Here is a 27,055-nt window from a genome sequence, read left to right as displayed (position 1 = left end):
TGTCCAGGGGTGAGGGGGTATAGGGGGTGTAGATGGTACAGAATGAGGAGGGGGTATAGAGGGTATAGGAGGTAGAGACAGTGTCCAGCGGTGAGGGGGTATAGGGGGTGTAGATGGTACAGAATGAGGAGGGGGTATAGAGGGTATAGGAGGTAGAAACAGTGTCTAGCGGTGAGGGGGTATAGGGGGTGTAGATGGTATAGAATGAGGAGGGGGTATAGAGGGTATAGGAGGTAGAGACAGTGTCCAGCGGTGAGGGGGTATAGAGGGTATAGGAGGTAGAGACAGTGTCCAGCGGTGAGGGGGTATAGAGGGTATAGGAGGTAGAGACAGTGTCCAGCGATGAGGGGGTATAGAGGGTATAGGAGGTAGAGACAGTGTCCAGGGGTGAGGGGGTATAGGGGGTGTAGATGGTACAGAATGAGGAGGGGGTACAGAGGGTATAGGAGGTGGAGACAGTGTCCAGCGGTGAGGGGGTATAGGGGGGTGTAGATGGTATAGGAGGTAGAGACAGTGTCCAGCGGTGAGGGGGTATAGGGGGTGTAGATGGTACAGAATGAGGAGGGGGTACAGAGGGTATAGGAGGTAGAGACAATGTCCAGGGGTGAGGGGGTATAGGGGGTGTAGATGGTATAGAATGAGGAGGGGGTATAGAGGGTATAGGAGGTAGAGACAGTGTCCAGCGGTGAGGGGGTATAGGGGGTGTAGATGGTATAGAATGAGGAGGGGGTATAGAGGGTATAGGAGGTAGAGACAGTGTCCAGCGGTGAGGGGGTATAGGGGGTGTAGATGGTATAGAATGAGGAGGGGGTATAGAGGGTATAGGAGGTAGAGACAGTGTCCAGCGGTGAGGGGGTATAGGGGGGTGCAGATGGTCCAGAGGGTGGAGGGAGTCTCTCACCGATGAAGCTCTTCCAGCTGACGGAGTCGTCCCCCTGCCTCCAGTTGGCGGGCCAGGCCATCAGCACGGCGTTGTGCTTCATGCCCCCCAGCCCGGCCGACTGGATCAGGTGCGAGCAGCCGTCCCTCAGGTTCGACGACACCACCACGTGGCAGAAGCCCTTGGTCCTCTCCGCGGCCATGGAGGACTTGATGTTCTGCGCAGACCAGAGCAGGAGCTTAGAGACCGAGCGGCGGCATCATTCAGCGTTCAGTCTGCTACAATTCTCCTCAATGGAGCAAAGGGTTTACAGAGACCAAACCGCATCGTTTCAGCCTGTTCCGATACTGCCCAGTGCGGTGTTTTAGAACAGCAACGGTAACGTTTCAGTCTGCTCCGGCACTCAACAATTCAAAGAGGTTTAAAAGGACCAACGATGCCATGTCACAGGGCTACGAGAAGTCCCCCTCAATGCACAGAACTGCACAAGTGTCTCCACCTGAAGGAGGGCCTACAGCTCTAAAACCAGCAAAACGTCTCTCCTCACAAACCAACAGAACCAAGCTGCCGGAGAGTCAGCTTCTCAAGTGTCTTTTTTCTGTGTGTGTTTCAGACGCCCCTGGAGGGCAGCGTTGCCCATTAAGAGTCGCACTCCGCAGACGGTGAGTGCGTGGGCTGATATGCTGGGTCGTCTCTGGAGGTCCAGACATATAGGAACACGTGTGTCTAGACACGAACATAGAGCAGGGGGCTCCCTGGAGTCCTGGTTAAATTCCCAAGCCGGCCCCTTCAACCTGCCACCTAATCATCCCGCATTTTAATTGGCTAAAAAAACATCGTTCTCTCCCTCTCCACCTCCGTTGGTGTGTGGTGAGCATTGTGGCACAAAATGGCTGCCGTTGCATCGTGCAGGCGGGTGCTACGCATTGGGGGCGGTTTAGGCGAGTTTCCCCCTCATCACTGGAAAGCTCTTGAGTGCTATATAAATGCAATGACCTGTCTACATATCTACCGATCTCTCTTAATTAAATGCAACTTGCTTCACAGAAGTTTTTCTTTGAATGTGATAAGTACTGTTGGCACACACAGTGTGCAGTGACAACTGCCAGGCATGATGAAAGATTCATGTTCCTAAAATAGCACATTCACAGTGGGCGAAGCCAGTAAAAACAGGCCAACACATCTCAAAGGCACTTACTTTAAATGGCACATTTGGAGAGAGATGCAGTTCAAATTAAGCTTCTCCAGCTCCTTAGTTTAAAATGTCTCCCCTGGTCTCCTTTGTTCTGAGAATGGGGTTTTACTGAACATCACCAGCAGGGGGCCCTGTTCTCTAACAATAGTGTGGGCTCACTCCGACCACTCATTTTCACTCTATACGTTCACTCTGTCGTTCTCTCCCTTAGCTCCGGACGAAGAAATCAAGGCAACGGGTATCAGGAGAATTGAACGTCCAGCATCAGCAACATTAGGCCACATTAGTCACAGATGTGACAAATGTGGAGAGAGGGATACACAGGTGGACATCTATGTCACACATTAAAAAAAACTTTGAATGGTGGATCGGCGGTTAAAGTTTCATCATCGCACGCAGAAGAAGGCCGTGCTCCAGACCCCGGTTCTGACCCCCACGTGACCTCTCTCTCCCCCCCGACCCTCACCTGCTCGGACTTCTTGGACTCGGCCTCCTTGGTCATGTAGGTGCCCTCCAGCACGGAGCCCACGATGGTCAGGCCCTTCCCCGCCTTCAGCTGCGTGGTGAAGGAGAGCAGGCGGGGGTGCTTCACCCCCATCTCCGCGTCCAGGTTCAGCAGCACCAACAGCTGCGGCCTGCAGGGGGAGACAAACACCTCAGAACTGGACCCAGGATCACACGAGATCATCACATTACATTACATTAATGGCATTTGGCAGACGCTCTTATCCAGAGCGACGTACAGTTGATTAGACTTAAGCAGGAGACAATCCTCCCCTGGAGCAATGCAGGGTTAAGGGCCTTGCTCAAGGGCCCAACGGCAGTGCGGATCTTATTGTGGCTACACCGGGGATCGAACCCAGTCATGTACCTGAACCACTACGCTACAGGCCACCCTGATCATCCGAGATCACCTGACCCACCACTGCCCCTTACCCAGGCATATCATCCATTGAACGGTCCACAGACTGCATTCAGACCAGCCACAATAGCTTCACATTCACCCATTCACACATACAGTCACACACCAATGGTGAAAGGCTGCCATGCAAGGTGCCAACCAGCTTGTCGGAAGCATTTTGGGGTTCGCTGTCCTGGTCAAGGACACTTTGAGACTTGCGGATCAATCCGGCAACTCTGCCTCTCTGCCTCCCGAGCTACTGTCACCCCACACTCACAGAAATAAAGGTACATTAAATTCATAAAAAGGTACAAATGCTTGGGCCGGTACCCTATAGGTAAATAAAATTCTACTCCTACCCCTTGCCAGCGATATATAATTCATTTGTACCTTTTTCAGTTGGGAAACATACTAATTTGTACCCAAAGAAAGCAACACTGTACTTTCAGGGAACGTGGGGGAAATTTGATCCTCGAAGAACAAAAGTGCCACTTCATTTCTGAGAGTGTACAACAAGGGAGTCTTTGGAGTGACTCGTCTGTTCTCGGCCCATAGAACAACGAGCAGCCCGCCGTCACAACAGGCAAACGGGCTGAATTATCCAAGCTCCTCTCTGGGATAAAATGCACATTTGAGAATGTTCAGGGGCCGTGCTACAAAAATAGACGGTTAAAACCTGTGTGCAGGAAACATCTGGTGTCAAATTATGCCCCGGGAGAGATCAGCCGTGGACCAGGGGCTGCTTCAGGCAGATGAGCCAGCTCTGGATTACACCAGCAGGGGTGCGGGTTTGAAAACAGACCCTAACTCAGTGGTAAATGGTTGCCATTTATATAGCGCCTTTATCCAAAGCGCTGTACAATTGATGCTTCTCATTCACCCAGGCATACACTCACACACCTGCCGTGCAAGGCACCAACCAGCTAGTCAGGAGCATCTGGGGGTTAGGTGTCTTGCTCAGGTACACTTCGACACAGCCCGGGAGGGATTGAACCGGCAACCCTCTCTTACCGACTGAGCAATGCCAGTGTGTCTGTGTGTGTCCAATGTTATCCGAAAAGGCGTGGGTTTTACGTCTAAAAAAATCAACGTCATGATTGAAGACAGGTTAATCGGTTCAATCAGATGTTGTAATGCTGGGAAAAGTCAGCACCCACACAGGCCCTTCTGAGCAAGACTGCACAGCCGCGCCCCAACCTGAGGGAGAGTGCCATCAGAGAGGAGCACAAACTGTTCCCTGCACCTGCACGTGAGCACAGGACGCAGAGGCAACAGCGCTGGAAAAAAAAGCCAATTCCAGAAATGGGGAAAAAAAATAAAAATAATACAAAACTGGGACAAAACCTGCAGGGACTTACAGGTAATCTGTCCCTTCAAAATTCATCACGGAGCTTTCGAGGATCAAAATAGCACCGAAGGCAAATATGCGTCCAGACACTCGTAATCCAGCCCGGAGAGACAGACGGACAGACGGACAGAGCGAGCCGGCCGACAGAGCGTGAGGTGAACTGCCCCTGTAAGAAGCTTAAAAAACAAGTGGAAATGTGATGAATCAGAGAGGGATTTGATGCCTGAGAGAGACCACAGATGGCACAGGAGTGTGGATTTCAATGGGAGCGTCTCGCCTGTGGTCTGGCGTAAATGGTAAATGGTTGGCATTTATATAGCGCCTTTATCCAAAGCGCTGTACAATTGATGCTTCTCATTCACCCATTCATACACACACTCACACACCAACGGCGATTGGCTGCCATGCAAGGCGCCGACCAGCTCGTCAGGAGCATTTGGGGGTTAGGTGTCTTGCTCAGGGACACTTCGACACAGCCCGGGCGGGGGATCGGCAACCCTCCGACTGCCAGACGACTGCTCTTACTGCCTGAGCCAATGAGACGACTGCTCTTACTGCCTGGGCCAATGAGACGACTGCACTTACTGCCTGGGCCAATGAGACGACTGCTCTTACTGCCTGGGCCAATGAGACGACTGCTCTTACTGCCTGGGCCAATGAGACGACTGCTCTTACTGCCTGGGCCAATGAGACGACTGCTCTTACTGCCTGGGCCAATGAGACGACTGCTCTTACTGCCTGGGCCAATGAGACGACTGCTCTTACTGCCTGAGCCATGTCGCTCCATATATGGCGTGGCGAGACAAGAGGGAACACACCACGAGCAGGAAGGCCGGTTCATAAACTTCTGAAGGACTATATCCTTCAGGAAAATTACTGCTTTTTACCACCGTCAGTGAATAATACACTGTTAAAAAAACTAAAATATGTCACCCTTAACAAGTATCTATTTATTTTACTTTACTGCTAAATAAGACAAAACTTAGAAGGGTAAGACACAGTATGACTGAGTTCAAGACCTGCCACGGTGGTCAGAACATTTCACTTGTCAAGCAGACAGTAACTTAAAACAAGCTAATATTATCTATCAGTGTGTTAAGAGACATTTTTCTGCAGTGTAGAGGATATGAAAACAAAACACAGCCAGACAACCTACACTTCACTCCAACTGCCACTTTCACTAACCCTGGTCCCGGAGAGCCGCAGGGTGTGCTGTTTTTTGTTTTCAGCCTCACTAAAACAAGGTGAGTTGAGTTAACGGTGACCATTTTGTGACCATGTCTCTGGTTCCCGTGGCCGCGCTCACCTCCAGTTCTTGGTGTGGGGCGGGGCCTCCTCCAGCCGGTTGAGGGCGTAGCGGGCGGCGTTTAGCGACAGGCCTCGGATCCCGTCGCCCCACTCCTTCTCCGCTCTGGAGACGGAGAGAGAGAGAGCAGAGTGTCAGGAGAAGATCAGAGAAGCCAAGGGAAGATTACATTTACATTTACATTTTAGTCATTTGGCAGACGCTTTTAATCCAAAGCGATTTACAGGTGCATAGGTTCTACCATAAGTCAGAGCATCACATCCAGAAACTAGCAAAATACACAGGAAATGCTGTTCTAAACATAGTTGTCATCAGAAGTTTTTTTTTTTTTGGGGGGGGGGGTTAGACAAGGATAGGGATATCAGAAAGGAGGGGCTAGGACTAAGGTAGAGTTTGAAAAGGTGGGTTTTGAGTCTGCGTCGAAATAGGGGGAGGGATTCTGCTGTTCTGACAGTGGTAGGCAGGTCATTCCACCACTGAGGAACCAGAACGGAAAACAGGCGTGAACGTGCAGCTCGACCGCCAGGTGCACGTAGAGAGGGAACCGTAAGGCGACCAGAGCTGGCAGACCGGAGTGGTCTAGCTGGGGAATAGGGAGTGATCAGGGATTGTATGTAAGGTGGGGCAGTCCCCTTAGCAGCCTGAAATGCCAACACTAGGGCCTTGAAACGGATGCGTGCGGCAATGGGAAGCCAGTGGAGGCCAATGAGAAGCGGGGTGACATGAGCCGACCTGGGCTGATTGGTGATCAGGCGGGCTGCAGCATTCTGGACCAGGCTGCAGCATTCCGGACCAGATCACTCCTAAGTGTGTCTACAGCCTCTCAGCAGCACTAGTTTTTGACTTGGGTGGTTCATAATTTATAGTTTGACCATTTCAATTGTAACAAATTGCGTTATTATCCTCGTAACAGATACGCAAATTGAATTAAGCCTGTGAGTTCTTTGAAACATGCAGCCAGACACGATGTGAGCCATTTATGTAAGAAAACAGAAGTGAGATTTCTGATAAATCTTTCATTTTCAGTTCTATCAGAATTCCAACCATGTCTACCTATTTTTAGAGTCCCCATCAGAGAATAAATGTATACACTCCTAAAGTGCATACTGTGTGTGCACAGACACAGAGACACAGACAGAGGCACATGCCCACAAACAGAGATACACAGAGACACATACACACACACACACATAGACATACACACACACACACACATACACACAAATAGACACACAAACAGACACAGACACACACAGACACACCTCATACTGGTAACCCACTCTTGATGCCATTGCAGAGTGAGTGTGCACTACAGAAACCGAAGCCCTGGAAGCCCATTTACTGATAGCGCGGTCCAAAGATAAACGCGCTTACAAAACCCCATCCTAAGCTGGTGCAGGTTGTACAGCGCTGTGTAAAGAGCTGTTTACAGCGGGGTCTTAGCTGGAGGGGCTTCTGTGACGCGAAATAGCGTTCCGTTTAATGTCCTCAAGCCCCGAAAGAGGCTTAGCTGTTTCCTGCGGCTTATCCGTTTCCTGTGGCTAATCTCGTGGCAAGACCGACTGAGTAAAGGCAAGGATGGGTCTGTTGGGAAATCATTTGGAGTAACCCCCCACCCCCATTTCTGTTCCCTTTGGGAGGATAGTGGCTGTTGGGTCACTGCAGTGTAGGGGTGTAAAACCTCTAAGACCTCAGAAATATTCAATTCAATTACGCCCATTCTTACCCTCTGTACTCGATGTACTTGTAGATGCACCCGGCGATCAGCATGGCTACCAGGGCGTAGTACCAGGAGCAGATGAACATCAGGGAGAGACACAGACTCATCCCCAGGAAGGACAGAGCCCTGAGGACAGAGAGCAGACTGATTACAGTACAGCACACAACAGGACAGAGTACAGCACACAACAGGACAGAGTACAGCACACAATAGGACAGACTACAGAGCACAACACACAACAGGACACAGTACAACACACAACAGGACAGAGTACAGAGTACAACAGGACAGAGTACAGAGCACAACACACAACAGGACACAGTACAACACACAACAGGACAACACACAACATCACAGGGTACAGCACACAACACCACAGAGTACAGCACACAACAGGCCAGAGTACAGAGTACAACACACAACAGGACAGAGTACAGCACACAACACCACAGAGTACAGCACACAACATTACAGGGTACAACACACAACAACACAGAGTACAGCACACAACAGGCCAGAGTACAGAGTACAACACACAACAGGACAGAGTAAAGTACACAACAGGACAGAGTACAGCACACAACATTACAGGGTACAACACACAACAGGACAGAGCAGAACACATAACAGGACAGAGCACAACACACAACATCACAGAGTACAGCACACAACAGGACAGGCCTCTACGCTTGAAAACACACTGAAACAGAAGTTAGAGCAGCACTAGCTTCCATGATATGACGTATATGCGAGTGAAACTGATCTTTCAGGATGGCGAGGAGTTGATTTGTCTGGCGTTAAATGAGGAGGGGGAAGCAGAGCCTATGGCTCTGGGGGGAAAAATACGCAGCGCTGTGTGGAAGGATATCGACTGGAGGGGAACGGAAAGTTGACAGACATTTGATCTCAATACACGCCCACTGCTACACGATAACGTAAAATCTCAATTCAAATCATTTTCTAGGAAGTGGATAGGAAAAAAGCTCTGCTGTGAAAATACAATTTTATTACAATTTTATCAATTTTATGGAATGTGCTTGATGTGTTTCTATGGTGATGAAGAATTGACTAAATTTAAGTTCATTTTGATTTCAGCTCGTCTCAGGGCTGCCTAACCCTGTTCCTGGAGATCCGACATCCTGTCGCCGTTTTCATCCCAACCCCGACACGTGCTGACAGTGCGGTCCAAAGATAAACGCGTGTTCCAATGCTAATCCTACAGCTCCACAGATCACCTGGGGGTTCAACAAGGGAGTCAACAAAGCACTACGGACCTATAACACGACCAGACAAGCTCGAGAGATCTCCCAAACACAGATTCACAAAGAATTACACACAGAAATAAAGCCAGAACACAAAAGCGGGCAGCCACATCTTCATGACATGACGGCGTAAACCCTTGTGCAAAGCTGTAGCAAGGCAGCGACCTGCCGCGATCGGTCTAAACGCGTTGAGCGCAGATCTCTGCGCCCCTCCTGGGTAACGTGCTGTGAGACAGGGGGGACAGCACAGCCCTCTGAGACCCGGGTAAGTGGAGTTTCCTGCTCTTAACCAGCTGGGGAGGAGGCCACGTATCCCAGAATGCAGCGGGGGGGGAGGCCACGTATCCCAAAACGCAGCAGGGGGGAGGCCACGTATCCCAGAACGCAGCGGGGGGGGCCACGTATCCCAGAACGCACCGGGGGGGGGGAGGCCACGTATCCCAGAACGCAGCGGGAGAGGCGTTTACCCGCCGATTGAGAGCGACCGCTCATTACCCGGCAGCAGCACGCGGAGTGTCTGTCACCGAGCCGCGGGCCCGGAGGAGCGGCGCTTTACCACGGCAACGGGGCTCCCGGGGGGGGGGGCCTGCAGTCAACACTTCATTAGCGGGAGCCCATGGTTACGGGAGCCCATGGTTACGGGCGTTAGCGATGTTTAGCGGCGACGTACACGCTCGGAAAATAACGTGACAGCGGAGATACCTTTTTGTTCTTCAAGAATCAAGATTTGTCAAATGTACCCTGAAAGTACCCCCTCACTTTGGGTACAAATGAGTATGTTTGCCAAGCAGAAAAAGTAGAAAACCCATAGGGAGAAAACGTGAATTAGGCGAATGTAACATCCTTGCCCCGTCAATCAGTTCGAAACCACAGTCAATTACAGATGTGGCATACAATATGTGTGGCAGATTGGGAGAAGTGGATCCAAAAGGTCGATCATTGATATGCCACGCACATTCCGAAAAACCATACTCCCGCAAAACCATACTCCCGCTATACTCCCGCTCATGTTTTCTTGCTCAAGAAAGGTTTGGAAGCCTCCAACTTCTATCTCTCGGAAGGAACACTTAACGGGTTGAATGAAACGGGTCGATCGATTTCCGATGTCAGGCACAGAACAAGGAGATGGGAGGCGAAGAATAAGTGATTGGAAAGAGCCAGGGGTGGGGAGGAGGTGGGGGGGGGGCTCACCAGTGGTAGAACTTGAAGCGGGGCCTCCAGTTCGGGGTCCGGAGCAGGGTCTGGACGGCACAGGCCAGGTTCACAAAGAGGTAGCACATCAGGAAGAACCTGCCGAGAGGGGAACACAGAACACTGACATCAAAACTGGAGGGAGGAAGAGAAGACACCGGAAACAAATACTCGAAACGGGGGATGAATAGATTGAGACAGAGAGAGAGAAAGAGAGAGCTGGCTAGTAGCCCTCACAGCCAGACTTACAACTGAATACTGAGAGACGGAGGGAGTATAGCACAGTGATAACCAACCCTGTTCCTGGAGATCTACCGTCCTGTAGGCTTTCACTCCAACCCTATCAAAGCACACTTCATTCAACCGCTAGAGATCTCACTGAACTGCTAATTAGTAGAGTCAGGTGCACCAAATTAGGCTTGAAATGAAAATGTACAGGACGGTAGATCTCCAGGAACAGGGTTGGGCAGCTCTGCTCTAGCTGTTGAATGGGGTGTGCTTTGTTAAGTTTGGAGTGAAAACATCCAGGACGGTAGATCTCCAGGAACAGGGTTGGTTACCGCTGGTGTGGGGGTACGGTAGAGACAGAAAGGGGGTGAGGAGGGGGCGAGGTTTTGGGCTCACATGGACAGGATGGGGGCCACGGCGTCCAGAGAGGCGATGAGGATCCCGATCTCACAGATCCCGGCCGTCATGAGAAGAGCCCATGTGGGCTCCCCATTGGCTTTACCGTGACCGAAGACCTGCAGAACGGACCAATCAGCAATCAGTTACGTGACATTACAGTCATTTAGCTGACACTTTTATCCAAAGCAACTAGCAGGTGATTAGACTAAGCAGGGGACAATCCTCCTTGGAACAATGTGGGGTTAAGGGCCTTGCTCAAGGGCCCAGCAGCTACACAGATCCTGTACCTTAGCCACTAGGCTACAGGCTGCCCCAGTGTAGCACCTTAGCCACTAGGCTACAGGCTGCCCCAGTGTAGCACCTTAGCCACTAGGCTACAGGCTGGCCCAGTGTAGCACCTTAGCCACTAGGCTACAGGCTGGCCCAGTGTAGCACCTTAGCCACTAGGCTACAGGCTGGCCTAGTGTAGCACCTTAGCTGCTAGGCTACAGGCTGCCCCAGTGTAGCACCTTAGCCACTAGGCTACAGGCTGGCCCAGTGTAGCACCTTAGCCACTAGGCTACAGGCTGGCCTAGTGTAGCACCTTAGCCACTAGGCTATAGGCTGGCCCAGTGTAGCACCTTAGCCACTAGGCTACAGGCTGGCCTAGTGTAGCACCTTAGCTGCTAGGCTACAGGCTGCCCCAGTGTAGCACCTTAGCCACTAGGCTACAGGCTGGCCCAGTGTAGCACCTTAGCCACTAGGCTACAGGCTGGCCCAGTGTAGCACCTTAGCCACTAGCCTACATGCTGGCCCAGTGCAGCACCTTAGCCATTAGGCGCTTGACATTCTTCACAACAACAAACAAGAGGCGATGCCTGCTAGTGTTGAACGGGCAGGGCCGGGCGTGTCAGACAGGCAGGGCAGGGCGTGTCAGACAGGCAGGGCAGGGCGTGTCAGACAGGCAGGGCCGGGCGTGCGCACCTGTAGGAAGGGCACGATGCCGTCGCGTGCGATGGCCTGCAGCAGCCGGGGGGCGCCAGTGAGGCTCTGCAGCCCCGCCCCGCAGCAGGAGAAGAAGGAGCCAATCACGATGACCCAGGGGGAGGGCCAGGACAGCGTGCCAATCACCAGGTTCCCCTTCACCGAGTCCCCAAACCTGGAACACGTGTGGGGATGAGTATGTGTGCACGTAGCAACACACACACGTGTGCACACAGACACATACACACGCACACACACACACATACACACACACATACACAAAAGCACACACACACACAGCATGAGAACCACAGTGCCAATCACCAGGTTCCCCTTTACAGAGTCTCCAAACCTGAAGGTAACACACACACACACAGACATAAATACACACACACACACACACACACACATACATACACAGGTACACAGACACACACGCATTCACACACACACAGCATGAGAACCACAGTTCCCTACGTGTCAGAGCAGACAGTCACCCTTCTTTTTATAGCACTCCTGTCTGTCAGAGCTGTCATCTGGCACGCCCAAACAGTCCAAACCACAGAAGAAGAAACCATGCACACAGCCCTTTCGCAAAGGTTTTACCTCCACAGTTATGGAGGGGGAGACTGACATGATTAGAGAAAAATTTACATGGGAACCCTCAAATAGTCAATTTGAAAATTTAAATCTTGACCTTGACCTAAGACCTGGGTCAAATATGTTTTTGATTCAAATAATGTTCTATGCTTTACTGAGATTTTCAGGTGTATTGGCACCAATGAAAATACAAACCGCTCCTTCTGGTCCTCTTGGTTGGCACAACTGCACCAGACAAGATCCAATCGGGCACAGAACAGTATTTGAATCCAAAACAATTACGTATATGACCCAGGTCTGCTTGAAATGCTGAAAGAAAAGTCTAAAAAAAAAAGTTTCATTTACATCTCGGCGTGCTCCAAAAATAGAACAAAATTGCAAAACGGCTCATGTGACCTGATGTTACACAAGGTTGAAAAAATAAAAAAATAAAAAAAATAAAATGACTCAGCACATTTTCCCCCGAACACACGGCTGACGTTCTGTTTCGAAGAACTGTTTCCTGGTAGTCCACACAAACGGCCAGCTCTGCAGTTCTCCGTGGTACGAGGGCATAAAAGCAGCACTCACTTGTCTCTTAACACCACACTTTCTATACAGGCCCCGAAAAGCAACACGCTGGAAATGTCTGTGTGACGTAATTAAGGAAAACGCCCCCGGCCCGGGTCAAAAGAGGTGAAAAACAGACTCGTGTACAAGTTTCACAGCAAAGACTGACAAGGCACAGTTCAGTGTCGTACTTTTTAAAACATAAATTCTTCACTTAGGACAAAGCTATTCTTAAAACTGCAAATGTAAAAGTTTGAGAATACTTGAAGGACATCTACTACGCCCACTTAACCTCCTGAAACCTAATTTTTTGACATAATACTTTTAAGTCCTTTAGATGACAAAAACATGTTGCGGTGAAAATATTTTTTAAAATATATTAAATTAAATTATAATTGAATGTCCCTGTATAGAGCTCAGGGAAGCCAGAATTGGATGTCTTGGTTGGAGGACGGAGGGTCTCAGGAGGTTAAGCTGTACCCCACACACACTGTACACTCCCACAACCGCAGGAAGTCTCTAGTGAGCAGCGACGTGATTGGCCGCCGTCATGGCAACCTGCCAGAGGATACAGATGAAGGAGGTGGTCGCTATGGCGAGGATGGTCCCGATGGGGATGGATCTCTGGGCGTCTCTCAGGTCCCCGGAGCGGTTGGACCCCGCCATGATCCCTGCAACCAATCAGGGGAGACCATTTCAGACCAAGAGCTGTGTGTGTGGTACGAGCCCATTTCAGACCAAGAGCTGTGTGTGATACAAGCCAAATTCAGACCAAGAGCTGTGTGTGATACAAGCCAAATTCGGACCAAGAGCTGTGTGTGGTATAAGCCAAATTCACACCAAGAGCTGTGTGTGGTATAAGCCAATTTCAAACGAAGAACTGTGTGCGGTATATTTCCAGAAATAAAGCCACAATATGCAAGCTAGTCGGACTTGGCTTTTGCAGTGAAGCAACTGAAACTTCCAACAACATCTCAGATAATTTGCCATTTTACACAGCCACACGGCGAATCAGGTCCACGCATACACGCGGGGGCACACGGGGGCGTTCTCACAGGGGCGTTCTCACGGGGGCGTTCTCACGGGGGCGTTCTCACCGGTCACAGAAGGGAAGTAGATCCCCACCAACAGGGTGAAGAACGTGGCGATGTCGTTGGCCACGTACGGCATGTAGACGTCGTTGGAGTTGTCGGTCGCCGGCACGGACGGATAGTTGTTCTTCTCCACCAGCATCCCAGCAGGGCCGTAGTCTCCCCACAGGTTATCTACAGCACAGACGGACAGACGGTATTTACTGGCTACACTGGAATATGGTAAATGGTTAAATGGTTGGCGTATATATAGCGCCTTTATCCAAAGCGCTGTACAATTGATGCTTCTCCATTCACCCATTCATACACACACTCAACACACTGACAGCGATTGGCTGCCATGCAAGGCACCAACCAGCTCAGGGACATTTGGGGGTTAGGTGTCTTGCCCAGGGACACCTCGACACACCCAGGGCGGGATCAAACCGGCAACCCTCCAACTGCCAAACAACTGCTCTTACCGCCTGAGCCAATGCCGCCCAAATACAACAATATTACAGTAAAATTACAGTAAAATATTACTATACTCCTGCACAATTATTTATATACACACAGCAGGAAGATCACAGTTACTATAGTTACATGGTCCATTACTGTATACACTATTCCAAATGTCAAAAAGTAAGGTAGGACAATAGGAAATAGTTTTACGATAGAAACCAAGACAGGAATCTCAGCTCTTTAAACTAAAATGAAACTCTTTTAAATTTTAAAACACCATTTCAATACAATGTAAAAAAAAAAACAAGGTTCCCTTGGGTCTTTGTGGCCAATTTGGCAACTAAATATTTGTATATAATGACGTGCTCTTTGAAGAGTTACGAAAATACTATGACACGGAAGCAAAACACCTGCTTAACTGGCTTTGGGCAGGAGACAAAGCTAAATATGGTTCTGTTATCATTTCTGCCTCACTCATTGGAAAACAATCCCGTGTGCGTGCTAACTGGTTGTCTGAGATGCTTCCTTCACTGTATTAAAGCTTAGCGCAAACAGCTACATCTGAATACCATCAATGGAACCGCTGGAACAAAAGTGAAATTTCTATTCCTGGGATTTCTCAGAAGGCCAAATCTCATTCAAATCTGCGACAATGCGGCCCAAAGGCGTGTCGAGTTTGACACGGAACGACCCTTTACCGAGCGGGGGCTAGCCTCCAGGGTGGGGAGAGAGGGACAGGGACCAGGTTTCGGGAGGAGTTTTGTTTGGAAAGTGTTCAGCGAGCGCTCCCACAGTGGCGAAAAACACAAGGCGGCTCTTTTGATGTGGTTAAACAGGTTTGATCATTAGGATTACGCTGGAACCGCTCGGAGGCATTTGGGCACGTTCCCCAGTTCAGCACCTCACAGGGCGTCAGGGTAGGACTGTGAGAAAGCGCGGTAAGAGAGAGAGAGAGAGTGAGCCTGTGATTCGGTGATTCTGATTGGTGGATTAAGCCCTGGTGTAGCCACGATAAGATCAGCACAGCTGTCCCTTGAGCAAAACCCTTAACCCCACATTGCTCCAGGTGGGATTGTCCCCTGCTTAGTCTAATCAACTGTAAGTAGCTTTGGATAAAAGCCTCAGCTAAATAACCATGATGTACTGGAAACAAATGATGCAGCACACATGGAAATGGGAACCAATCCAACTGACCGCGCTGGAACGCCTCTCTCACCTGAGATGACCCCGCTGGTCAGCCCGGGGATGCCCTGGATCTCGGTCACGTTGTTCAGGTTGAAGTACTCGGTGCAGGTGGCGTTGAGCTCAGGGCCGCTGCAGAACAGGCTCCACAGCTGGGTGGTCACCGTCTCGTTGCCTATCTCCTCCGTCTTCAGACACTTGTCGAAGTTGTGGTTCTGCAGGGTCCGGTTGCCAAGGAGACAGATCCTGCGGAACATCGCAGTGCGGAATTCCACCGTCATTCCTCTGAGCGAACAAAATGGCAGCCTGCAGCCTACTAGCTAAGGTACATGACTGGGACCTGGAAGGTTGGTGGTTCAAGCCCATAATAAGATCCACACAGCTGTTGGGCCCTTGAGCAAGGCCCTTAACCCTACTCCAGGGGGGTAGTCCCCTGCTTAGTCTAATTAACTGTAAGTTGCTTTGGATGAAAACGTAAACTAAATAACAAATGACATTATTATATTTTTAAAAAATGGGGACTTAGGAGTGTCATCAGTTCATATTTTATAACAAATTACTAAATTCAATGAATGGCAGTTTGACATTAATATTGAACGTCAATTATGGCTTCTTGGTCTTTTTGTAAATTTGCATGGCCCGTCTGCTTTTGAATTCTGCTGAAAGAGCACTCAAACTGAAGAGCAGTCAGCCCTCTGTATATGTATGAGTGCATAACTGCTCAGAGGACGATGCACTTCAAACAAGCACTTATTAATGATTAACTTCAGCTCAATATTACCAAAAAAAGCACAGACTAATGTCCATTTTAATAAAGCACTTCACCAAACTGTAATATGTATTTCACTAACTCTCATTCGCTTAATCTGGCCTGATTACTAACCACTGCTGTTAGTGAACTTCTTATCGAGATTCTGATGAAAATGGATGAAAGATTGCGTAACACTCGGATACAGGCTAAAAGCACTCAGCTTACCTCTACTGCTTTTAGTGTGTATAAGCCTGTGTGTGTGTGTGAGCGTGTGTGTGTGTGTGTGAGTGTGTGTGTGTACCCTGCCACAGTGCATGTGTACAATCACACACATATGTATGTGCGTACTCTATGTCTCTGATGCCAATATTCCCTGGAATATTATCAGTATTATAATCAGTCAGTACAGTGGTAGGATAGCAGCAGGGAGGGAGAGATCAGGAGCGACTTGAGTCAACAGGCATGCTGATTCAGCAGGATGGCCTGTACACTACTGCCTAAGAGGTGTCACAGAATTGCCAACATCCACCTATTATGTGCAATGAGCATTCCTGATCCAGGCTCCGGGTTCAGACCGAGGCCGCAGACTCACGGGAAATCGGGCGGCTCGAAGATCGTCTTGATGACGCCGGCGTAGATGGCCAGGATGGACAGCACCACGCAGGCCAGGAAGACCAGCGCCAGCTTGTTGACGTACTTCACGCCCACGAACACCACCACGGCCATCAAGGCCAGGCAGCAGGTGCCGTACACGCGCATGTTGTTCAGCATGGCCTCCGCCGCAAACTCCTTGTCCTCCGCCTTGAAGATGGCTGCGCTGGGCACGATGTAGGTCTGCGGCGGACACACGCAGGGCAGGGAGCGAGTTATAATGGTAAGTGGTAAATGGTTGGCGTTTATATAGCGCCTTTATCCAAAGCGCTGTACAATTGATGCTTCTCCATTCACCCATTCATACACACACTCCGACGGCGATTGGCTGCCATGCAAGGCGCCGACCAGCTCGTCAGGAGCATTTGGGGATTAGGTGCCTTGCTCAGGGACACTTCGACACAGCCTGGGCAGGGGGATCGAACCGGCAACCCTCCGACTGCCAGACGACTGCTCTTACTGCCTGAGCCATGTCACCATGTTGCATAATACTGATTCTGGTGGACCAATACCGTCCTTCAGGAGGTCAGCCATTACGTCCGATAAGTTATGTACTTTTCTACTTGAACTCTACTTAATACAGTGCAGTCCGTACGTATTTGGACAGTGACACTATTTATTTTTTTGGTCGTTTTCGCTGTGTACTCCAGCAAACAAACAGTTGAAATAAAACATATTTCATAAAACACATCACTCACATAGTTAAAGTGCACACTCTCAGCTTTAATCTGAGGGTTTTTAAACATCCACATTTGGTGAACCATATATAGACCTATAAATCTCAGGCTTTAACTGCTGATAAACCCGGGAAAAGGTTAATTTTTGACCCTGCAGACAGGGTGGGTTAATGGACTGAAATTATAAGTCATTTCACATGCAGTACCAGAGCCCATATATACCAAACACGGTTTGCAACGTTCGTAGTGCTTCATAAGAGAAGCATGCCCCTGTTGTTAGTGTAAACACGCTGTATCCATGAGCCCCAAAGCAGGTTACCAAGGCACCACCAACCAATAACACATTATTATTATTATTATTATTATTATTATTATTATTATTATTATTATCCATGAGCTCCAAAACAGGTTACCAAGGTACCACCAACCAATTACACATTATTATTATTATTATTATTATTATTATTATTATCCATGAGCTCCAAAGCAGGTTACCAAGGTACCACCAACCAATAACACATTATTATTATTATTATTATTATTATTATTATTATTATCCATGAGCTCCAAAGCAGGTTACCAAGGTACCACCAACCAATTACACATTATTATTATTATTATTATTATTATTATTATTATTATTACTATCCATGAGCTCCAAAGCAGCAAGACCATGACAGCACTGTAGCAGGACTCACCAGCAGGATCTCGATGGTGCCCAGGATGTACATGGCCCCGGCGAACGTGGTGCCCAGGTAGAAGCACAGCCCCACGGCCCCGCCGAACTCCGGGCCCAGCGACCTGGAAATCATGTAGTAGGAGCCCCCGGCTGGGACAGAGGGAGAGAGTGGGGTTAGCTCCGCTGGATCGCCCCGAGTCTGCCTTAGCTCCAGGTGCTCTGTTCCCTACCGCTGGGCCTCGAGTTAGAGACACCGCCCGATCGCTCACTATCCTACTTTACACTCAACTTCACACCGGAAAGGCCTGGCGTCTGCTCAAGGTGGCGAACCTTCACAGCGAACTATGTTTGCAGCAAAGCCAACACTGTTGGAACGATTTTAAACGATTTTAGTTCACCACCAAAGCCTTTTTAATACAAATAGACGTGACAATGAATAGGTGTAACAATGCTAGCTAGCTGATTAGCTGCTTACCTGGGATGTTTTTAAAGTTAAGAACAAATATTACATTGATTAAAGTGTATCATAACAGCCAAATGATTGTCAACTTTTTTTCTCTCTATGTTTCCCCATTGGCAGCCATTTTTATTTGCAACAAACTGTTTGCCAACGGTTGCGGTAGACAGAAATAAGTTTTAATATTTTGGCAAATATTAACAAAGTTAATCTGATACCATGTACTTCCATAGACAGTAGCCATAAGTAGCCATCAAAAGCAACGTGGAAAGAATTGAATCTTACCTGGTACCACACCGTTTGTAGCAATTGCGCTCATTGATATTGCGGTCAGCATCGTCTGTGAAATAGAATGACAGCTGTATCATTCAAATTGCCCATTTCCTAAACGGCTCTTACCGCAAGCTAAAGATGCGAGCTGAAGCATTTACTCAAAAATACAGGCAGGCGTCTCACAACGGGCAACGATAAACACATCAAATTTAGCACTGGTAAACCAAACAGGGGTTTAAGGAGAGCGTTCGGCAGACAAAAATATCCCCTTTGCATAAAAACAGCAATCTACCTATACACAACATGTAATTCCCCTGTGTGTGGAAAACCAAAGATTTCAGGGAAACCGGAATTGGCTGCTTATATAACGTTGGCAGAAGGCTGCCCTTGAGTCAGCACACTCTGAGTTACGCACTGAAGCAAAATCACTGCCTCCTGACCGCTCCTGGACCATACTGCAGGAAGGATCAGGAAGATCTGGACGAAAGCCAATTAGATTACTCCTAACGAGAGCTTACAGACTCCGTGATGGACATTAAGAGGACGACGAGGCTGTACATCAGTATTCTCTGGTCTTTAATGGATGTAAAGGAGACATCAATATCTGTCTAATAAATATCTCCCTGTCAGTAACTTAATCCTATAACTGCAACCAACTATCTCGCAAAGATAAAAAAATACCTGAATGAGATTTTACTGGAAAGACCGAAATGGACCAAAATGAACTGCCATGCCATGCCAAAAAACTATGTTGTTGAAGCCACTGACTTCTCTGAATTGATTTACTGAACAAAAATACTTTCCTGGTAATATCTTATCATGATGTTTGAGTTTGACGTTTCTGTCATCTAATCTGAGCTTGAGGGACAGAAAATGGATCGATGCTAAAGGAAAACGATCTCAGACAGTTTGGGGCCTTCCCGCTAAAAGTCACTTATGCTATTAGAGTCATTAACTGGAGGAGAATGCACACTGCTAAGGGCTCTCTTACATTAACTATATTAACTACGCACTGCCAAAAACAAATAAGTCAATAATAAGTATCTTAGTCTCATATTTAGACTTAAAGTCTTATTTCTATTACTTATTTTGCTAAATAAGACTATAAAAATACTGCCAATGAGGTGAGGCATTTCAAGATTTTGCCAATGGCGCAAGAAAATGTCACTTGTCAAGCAAGCGGCAACTTAAAGCGAGCTCCTATGTTCTACAACGTTTTACAACTCCTTACAAGACTAAAGCACTTAAGACACTTAAGAGGGACATGTCGTGCAGTGCAGAGTTTTGTTGTTTGCCACAAGGAACAACTGGAGTTGCTCAACCAGGAGCAGCGAGACAACAAAGCGTGCCTAGGGCGGTGCCTGCCCTGCACGGTACGGGATAAATAAGTCCCCGAGTCAAAGGCAAGGCCCCGGAGCGCTGAAGATTACACGCGTCGAGCTGCCAAGTGCAATCAAACGGGTGAGCGCCGTCTAAGAAGCGCTCCACATTTAGAACCGGGGATTAGCAGCCGGGCGACTTTCACCACTTTCCACTTTCCACACGCACACCAGCAGGCCTCTGGCGGAGGAAGCTGTCAGAGAGCCTCATGGGAAACGAGGAACCGAGTCAAAAAGGAGCAAACACGCACTGCAAAAAAAAGTGACTTAAGTCTTATAGCAAGACGAAAACGGTTGTTAAGATCTTTTTCTCTTTTCACTCGCGTTGAAAATATTATGGTTGTTTTAGGTTAATGTTTGCTTGACAAGTGAAATTTTCTTAGTCCGTTCAAAAAAATAATTAAATTAGTCAAACTGCCTAAACTTATTGCCAATATTTCTGTTCTATTCAGCTAAATCTTTTATTTTTAATTAAAAATTGAAAACGCTGGCAGGATATGCAGAGGTGGTAATGTAACAGTGATAGAAAATGGACAGTATAAGGTCCGTCCACACCAAGAACTGTAACTATAACGATATCGATAAATGTTGTTTTAAAAATTGTTCTAGTTCAAGTGGATAGCAGAGTCCACAACAATTACGACAATGACAGTGATGAACGATATCGTTGAGATCACTTTCAGAGTGATTTCTTTCCAGCTGCATGAATGATAGAACACTGACAACCAATCCAGTGGACTCAGTGGACAGGTGTGGCAGGACTCAGAGGACAGGTGTGGCAGGTGTGACAGGTGTGACAGGACTCAGTGGACAGGTGTGACAGGGTGGACAGGTGTGACAGGACTCAGTGGACAGGTGTGACAGGGTAGACAGGTGTGACAGGACTCAGTGGACAGGTGTGGCAGAGTGGACAGGTGTGACAGGACTCAGTGGACAGGTGTGGCAGAGTGGACAGGTGTGACAGGACTCAGTGGACAGGTGTGACAGGGTAGACAGGTGTGACAGGACTCAGTGGACAGGTGTGACAGGGTAGACAGGTGTGACAGGACTCAGTGGACAGGTGTGGCAGAGTGGACAGGTGTGGCAGGACTCAGTGGACAGGTGTGGCAGAGCGGACAGGTGTGATAGGACTCAGTGGACAGGTGTGGCAGGACTCAGTGGACAGGTATGACAGGACTCGGTGGACAGGTGTGAGTAGACAGGTGTGGCAGAGTGGACAGGTGTGGCAGGACTCAGTGGACAGGTGTGGCAGGGCCCAGTGGACAGGTGTGGCAGGGCCCAGTGGACAGGTGTGGCAGGACTCAGTGGACAGGTGTGGCAGGACTCAGTGGACAGGTGTGGCAGGGCCCAGTGGACAGGTGTGGCAGGGCCCAGTGGACAGGTGTGGCAGGGCCCAGTGGACAGGTGTGACAGGGTGGACAGGTGTGACAGGACTCAGTAGACAGGTGTGACAGGGCGGACAGGTGTGGCAGGGCCCAGTGGACAGGTGTGGCAGGACTCAGTGGACAGGTGTGGCAGGACTCAGTGGACAGGTGTGGCAGGTACGTACGCAGGCGCAGCACATGAAGACGATGGCGAAGGACTCCATGATGCCGGCGGTGCCGACGATCCAGGTGAGACGCAGGAAGAGGATGACGCCCAGGATGTTCTGCAGGCAGGGCAGGTAGACCCCGATGAAGGTGCCCATCTGTGGGCTCTGGGGAGGAAGAGGAGGAGACACCCCTCAGGAACTTTCACATCACCCAACAACTGGAAATAAGTGCACCATGGTCCAATATCACAAAAACAACTGTTTATGCTTTTATAGACTGCAGACCTGGGTTCAAATTATATTTGTTTTGCACTCAAAGACGTTTCTGCATTTGACTAAGCTTGCCTGGTGTATTGGAACACATTAAATGATACAAAAAGTATAAACCCCGCCCATCTGCTCCTCCTAGCAGGGTGTAATGCACCAGGCAAGAGCAACAGAGCACAGAAAAGTATTTGAATCGAAAAAAAAAACACCCCAGGTCTGATAGACTGTAGACACTTCGAAGACATATTGTACAAAGTGCCCTTAAGACACAGAGAAGGTTTATGTGTCTCTAAGGCAGCGAGGCAAGAAGTTTCATGATCTGGGAGCCCATACATAAAAATATAAATAACCTAAACCACCTTTTTTCCTCAATAAAGTTCAATAAAAGAAAGGCTCTCACAATATCTCATGAGAGAGGAGGTTAATAGAATGGCTTTTACTGTTATCTGTAGCATCTAATGGTAAGGAAAGGATAGTCGGACGTAGCAATAATCTTATTAGAGATCGCACTTCATAGATCAAAGTACCATGCCTTCTATGCCTCGCTTTTCCTCACTAATTCTTTCAATTTATCACACTTGAACTCCCCGGTAATAAGGATTAATCTAGCACCTTGCGGTGAATGCTAAATAAATCATTATGTGAGGCATGGAATTAATCCACACAATGGTAAAAACACACAGTCCTTGTACCGTTCTGAATAAAAAGCCCTTGCTGCAAGACCAAACTGTAGGTGGAACTGAGACCAATATACATGTACTGCTTGAAGCAGGCTCCAACACAACAACAGAACAAAATGGCTGCCAACAACTTCATCTGCGATAAGAATTTCCATTTGCGCTCCAGACATTCAGAATTTCCAGAGCTTCTGAGAGTCATGTGTCAGCGGTCTCCGCACTCAAGAGGCAACAGCAGTATCGCAAACATAACATTCCCATTACATTACAGCCATTTGGCAGATGCTCTTATCCAGAGCAACGTACAACAAAGTGCATAAGCGCCTATGAATGCTTATGTAACGCTTATGAATGTGCTGTGCAGTGCTTATAAAGGTGTTGTATATCCCGTATGTAGGACCCATCAAATAAAGAGTTACCCAGGTTCCTTAACTCTGAGGATCAGAGTGTGGGGACTGTAGAGAGAGAGAGAGAGAGAGACAAAACAGTAGAGGGACTTCACAGAGGCTCAAACGAAAAGCAAAGCAGGCACGTTGGCATGTGAACCGTAAGGCATGTGGTGCACAGATGTGTGTCCCAGTCAAACACAGATACACAATGCGCTTTTGGAGCTGTAGCCCGCAGGACACTGCGTGGGTCATTTTCTTCCGCAAATTCACAAAAAAAAGTCTGCAGCATACAGTCTGCAGATATCAGTGGCTTGCAATATACTTACTGATTAAATACCAGTGGTTTGCGAAAATACCCACTGGTTATGCACTGTATCCCTAGTTTGCAACGTACTCAGTGATATGCAGTATTCTGGTTTGATCACTGGTTGGGAATATACTCAGTGGTTAGCCATCACTGGTTAGTTCAGTGGGAAGTCGCTGTACTGGACCGGGTCTAAACTAGTTACACAATGTGCTTTTGGGGACTGACAGCATTGGTTAGGTTTTTAATCAGATGTGGGCATCTTATACGGCAGGGATCATCAACTCAGGCCCTCAAATCTAAATCCAGCCCTGGTTTCCTTTCTGGTAATTAGTGGTGCTGGTTGGCCAGGCTTCACAGCAGACTCCCAGGTAAAGGGAGGGTGGAAAACCAGCAGGTCTCGGCCCTCAAAGACCACAAGTTGCTGATCCCTGTTTCATGGTATCACACTCATGTTGTTAGATGTCATGCAGTTCAATGAAAACACAGTTTAATCACACTGAAGAGGCTCCTAAAAGTGTGCAGGGTGCAGTCAGTGATTCCCAGCGCCTACCTTGACCGTCTTCTTCTTGGAGCCTTCGTCCTCGTCGGCCTCCTCGTGCTCGATGACGCCCTGTGTGAGGTTGGTGTAGTTGGCCAGCTTGTTGAGCAGAGACGAGACCATGGGGTTGCTGTCCATCTCTTCCTGTCGACAGAAAGGCCCACGGCACCCTTAAAACCCGGCGTCCGCTCGCATTCAAACACAACCATCTGGTTTCCGGGCGACATTGGCTCGGGTGGTAAGAGCAACGGTCTGGGAGTTGCCAGTTCGATCCCGCCCTGAGTGTGTCGAAGTGTCCCTGAGCAAGACACCTAACACCCAAATGCTCCTGGTTGGTGTCTTGCATGGCAGCCAATTGCCGTTGGTGCGTGAGTGTGTGCATGAATGGGTGAATGAAAAAGCATCAATTGTACAGCGCTTTTGATGAAGGCGCTATATAAATGCAGACCATTTACCATTATCCATTTTCAATGCCTATTCACGTCGGTGCGTGGGATGTGTACAATGGACAAGACTGTGGAGCTGAGCCGTCTTTCAAATGCTCTTCAATTGTAACCAGAAAGGTTTGCTGTGGCTTCGGACTTTTCATTCCAACCACACCTGATTCTACTACTCAAACAAGCAGGTACACACCTGATTCTACTACTCAACCAAGCAGCTACACACACCTGATTCTACTGACCAACCACTAAAGTCTTTGCTGAGGACCGTGATCAGTAGAGTCAGGTGTGTTACTGCTTGTTTGGAATGAAAGGCTGCAGCCACACCACAAAGCTTTCTGGGTAAAGAAAGGGCCCCTTCGTCAAGGCAAATTTGGAGGCAAAAAATAAGAATAACGAGCCTAATGCATTTCATTTTTCAAGAATTTTACAAAGAGGCAGATGCGGGCCTCGAAACCCTGCCATTCACTTTACTGGAGTATTTTAAAAGGAAGCATTGTGTTCATGAGCATAGCACATCCTTTCAACACAGCGAGAGCAAAACACAACAGTCAGTTTCCATCGTTCATCCATTCATTTTTTATTAGTTCTAAAATCATTTGATTCGGCAGTCGAAAGTACATATAGTGAATATCACAGTCATCATTTGCATTCCGGGCCCATCCGACCATTACGTTTCCCCGTGCAACAGAGAGTAAACTACAGCCCAAAGGGTACCAAAGGCCTCATCGGAGACAGGACATCAAAGGAAAGTAATGATTATCGACGACAGAGATCTTATATAATAATGACAATTTGAGCCGTACCTCAAAGAGAGCCATGTTCTTCCCGTCATAGAGAGTTCCTTTGTCGTTGTCTGTGTTGTTGATGAACGGACTGCTCTCTTTTGGATTGCCATCGCCTGCGAGAAGCACAGAAAGAGAGGCCATTGACGTGAGTACAGACCTGCATTGTGTAGCAAATTACTTTTTTTTTTCTGTATTAAAAATTACACACAGTATCAGCGGATAGCGCTTCACGATGGAAATTGTGTCGGAAAACTGAACGCGGAAAAAGCAGCTTTCGGATAATGAATTCCACAGTAAGTAAACATCTGAGAGACGGGTGTTGTGTCGTTGCCAACACGGCACAGCCGGAAGGTTTGGCTCGAGAAAAGGTCTGGCTCACAGGGAAGGTAACTGCAACTGCATCAACGTTTTTCCTTCTTCTTAGTGCAGTTTCCCTCGAAAAGGGCGAACGCCAAATCGAAAAAATATTCAAAATAAATACAATAAACAAAACCACAACGCTGCTTTTCATAACGCGAATGCCTCGGCTACCAATGTAGTGATCCTAAATGGATTCTTATGGCTTCTTTTTTTTGTTTTACCACAAAACAACACTGAACCCCTTTAACAAGGCGTAACTGATTAAGTCTCTCCTTGCAGCCAAAGCAATAACCACAGGACTTTGGTGGATTTACAGACTCTTTCTTCTAATGATGTTCCAAACAGCTTATTTTGGAAAGCCTATTGTTTGGCGTATGTCTCTGCCTGTTTTATTCTCATTTGTCAGCCTCATAATTGTTTCCTTGACTGTCATTGGCACAACTCTGGTCCTTGTGTCGACAAACGGCAATAACAGACTCCATATGGCAAATAAAAGCCTAGAATCAAGACTTCATACTGAAAGCTGTCTTACACCTGCGCTAAGGAAGCGATCGAATATACCCGGCTAATCGGAAACAGCTGAGACGTCAACTGTCCAATTACTTTTGGTCCATCAAAATTAAGGGATCACCTGACATGGATGTAAATACCATCAAATTAAAGGGGACAGTCTTGCACTTTAACCTCGTTCGTGGTTCCATTTCACATCAAATACGCTGGAGTACAGAGCCAAAATAAAATAAATTGTACCACTGTCCAAAGTGAGTCTCTGAGGGAGAGACTGAGTGAGTGAGTGAGTGAGTGAGTGAGTGAGTGAGTGAGTGAGTGAGTGAGTGAGTGAGTGAGTGAGTGAGTGAGTGTGTGAGTGAGTGAGTGAGTGAGTGAGTGAGTGAGTGAGTGAGTGAGTGACCTGAATTTGTCACTTTCCGCCCCTGGCCTCATGGGGAAAACAGGGTGGCATGTCCCTTTAAGCCACCATACTGTATGGCCCGAACACACTAACACAGCTCAGAAAAGCATCCATCCTCTGCCCACAGAGGTTTTATTGATTATACACAGTCAATGGATAAAGGCATAATTGGTTAATGGTCAACCAGCAGCAGGAATTCAGCAGCCTGCCAGGTATATTTATGGACATCCAGTCCTGCCCATTCATCTCTGCCTGCCTCCTGTAGCCTCCAGCTCCATCTGCCCTTAGAGGCAGACTTACTGCAGGAGAAACACTAATGCCGAGAAAAACAGACCAAGCAGCCGGTTATTAAATTACAATTCAGATCTTAGCGCAACCGATTTAGCATTCTGCGAGCGTACAACCAATTAGTTGTACATCCTGGCTCGAGAAATGTGGCTAATTAGCGAATCCAGGTGATCGGAACACAATACTGGCGAGGACTTTCACTTTCTGAACTTGAATGAACCCCTGCTCCCATCAAACTGGAGTTTAATAAAGATAATTAAACAGAGTGACACGAGGTCAATTCGCGAAATTTCCTGAATAATTACTGCCTGGATTATCTTTATTCATGACCGCTTTGCAACGAAACATGATAACTGACGTGTGGGTCAGCCAGAGTTTAAATACTCAAAACGTACACTGGCCGAAAGCAGCTGTAGACCTCGGTTTGACAGATCTTT

At 48.1% G+C, this 27,055-nt stretch overlaps 1 protein-coding gene across 3 annotated transcripts in view; it reads right to left on the bottom strand.

The window, feature by feature from the left end:
- Positions 1-27,055, bottom strand: part of slc12a7b (solute carrier family 12 member 7b) — an 84,814-nt gene that overhangs the window by 13,664 nt on the left and 44,095 nt on the right. For all 3 annotated transcript variants that reach the window (XM_061237742.1, XM_061237743.1, XM_061237744.1), the window contains exons 2-18: positions 25,079-25,173; positions 23,845-23,976; positions 21,673-21,819; positions 18,757-18,811; positions 18,034-18,164; positions 16,600-16,841; positions 15,291-15,502; positions 13,640-13,807; positions 13,115-13,213; positions 12,564-12,621; positions 11,394-11,568; positions 10,428-10,546; positions 9,804-9,902; positions 7,357-7,476; positions 5,631-5,735; positions 2,542-2,710; positions 902-1,097 (exon numbers count right to left, since the gene is read on the bottom strand). In XM_061237742.1, the coding sequence (XP_061093726.1) occupies positions 902-1,097; positions 2,542-2,710; positions 5,631-5,735; positions 7,357-7,476; positions 9,804-9,902; positions 10,428-10,546; positions 11,394-11,568; positions 12,564-12,621; positions 13,115-13,213; positions 13,640-13,807; positions 15,291-15,502; positions 16,600-16,841; positions 18,034-18,164; positions 18,757-18,811; positions 21,673-21,819; positions 23,845-23,976; positions 25,079-25,173 (2,322 nt within the window). The remainder of the gene's footprint in view (positions 1-901; positions 1,098-2,541; positions 2,711-5,630; positions 5,736-7,356; positions 7,477-9,803; positions 9,903-10,427; positions 10,547-11,393; positions 11,569-12,563; positions 12,622-13,114; positions 13,214-13,639; positions 13,808-15,290; positions 15,503-16,599; positions 16,842-18,033; positions 18,165-18,756; positions 18,812-21,672; positions 21,820-23,844; positions 23,977-25,078; positions 25,174-27,055) is intronic.

The sequence above is a fragment of the Conger conger genome, chromosome 4 (genome assembly GCF_963514075.1).
Source record: "Conger conger chromosome 4, fConCon1.1, whole genome shotgun sequence".
NCBI lineage: Eukaryota > Metazoa > Chordata > Actinopteri > Anguilliformes > Congridae > Conger > Conger conger.
This window is presented reverse-complemented; position numbering and strand designations above follow the sequence as displayed.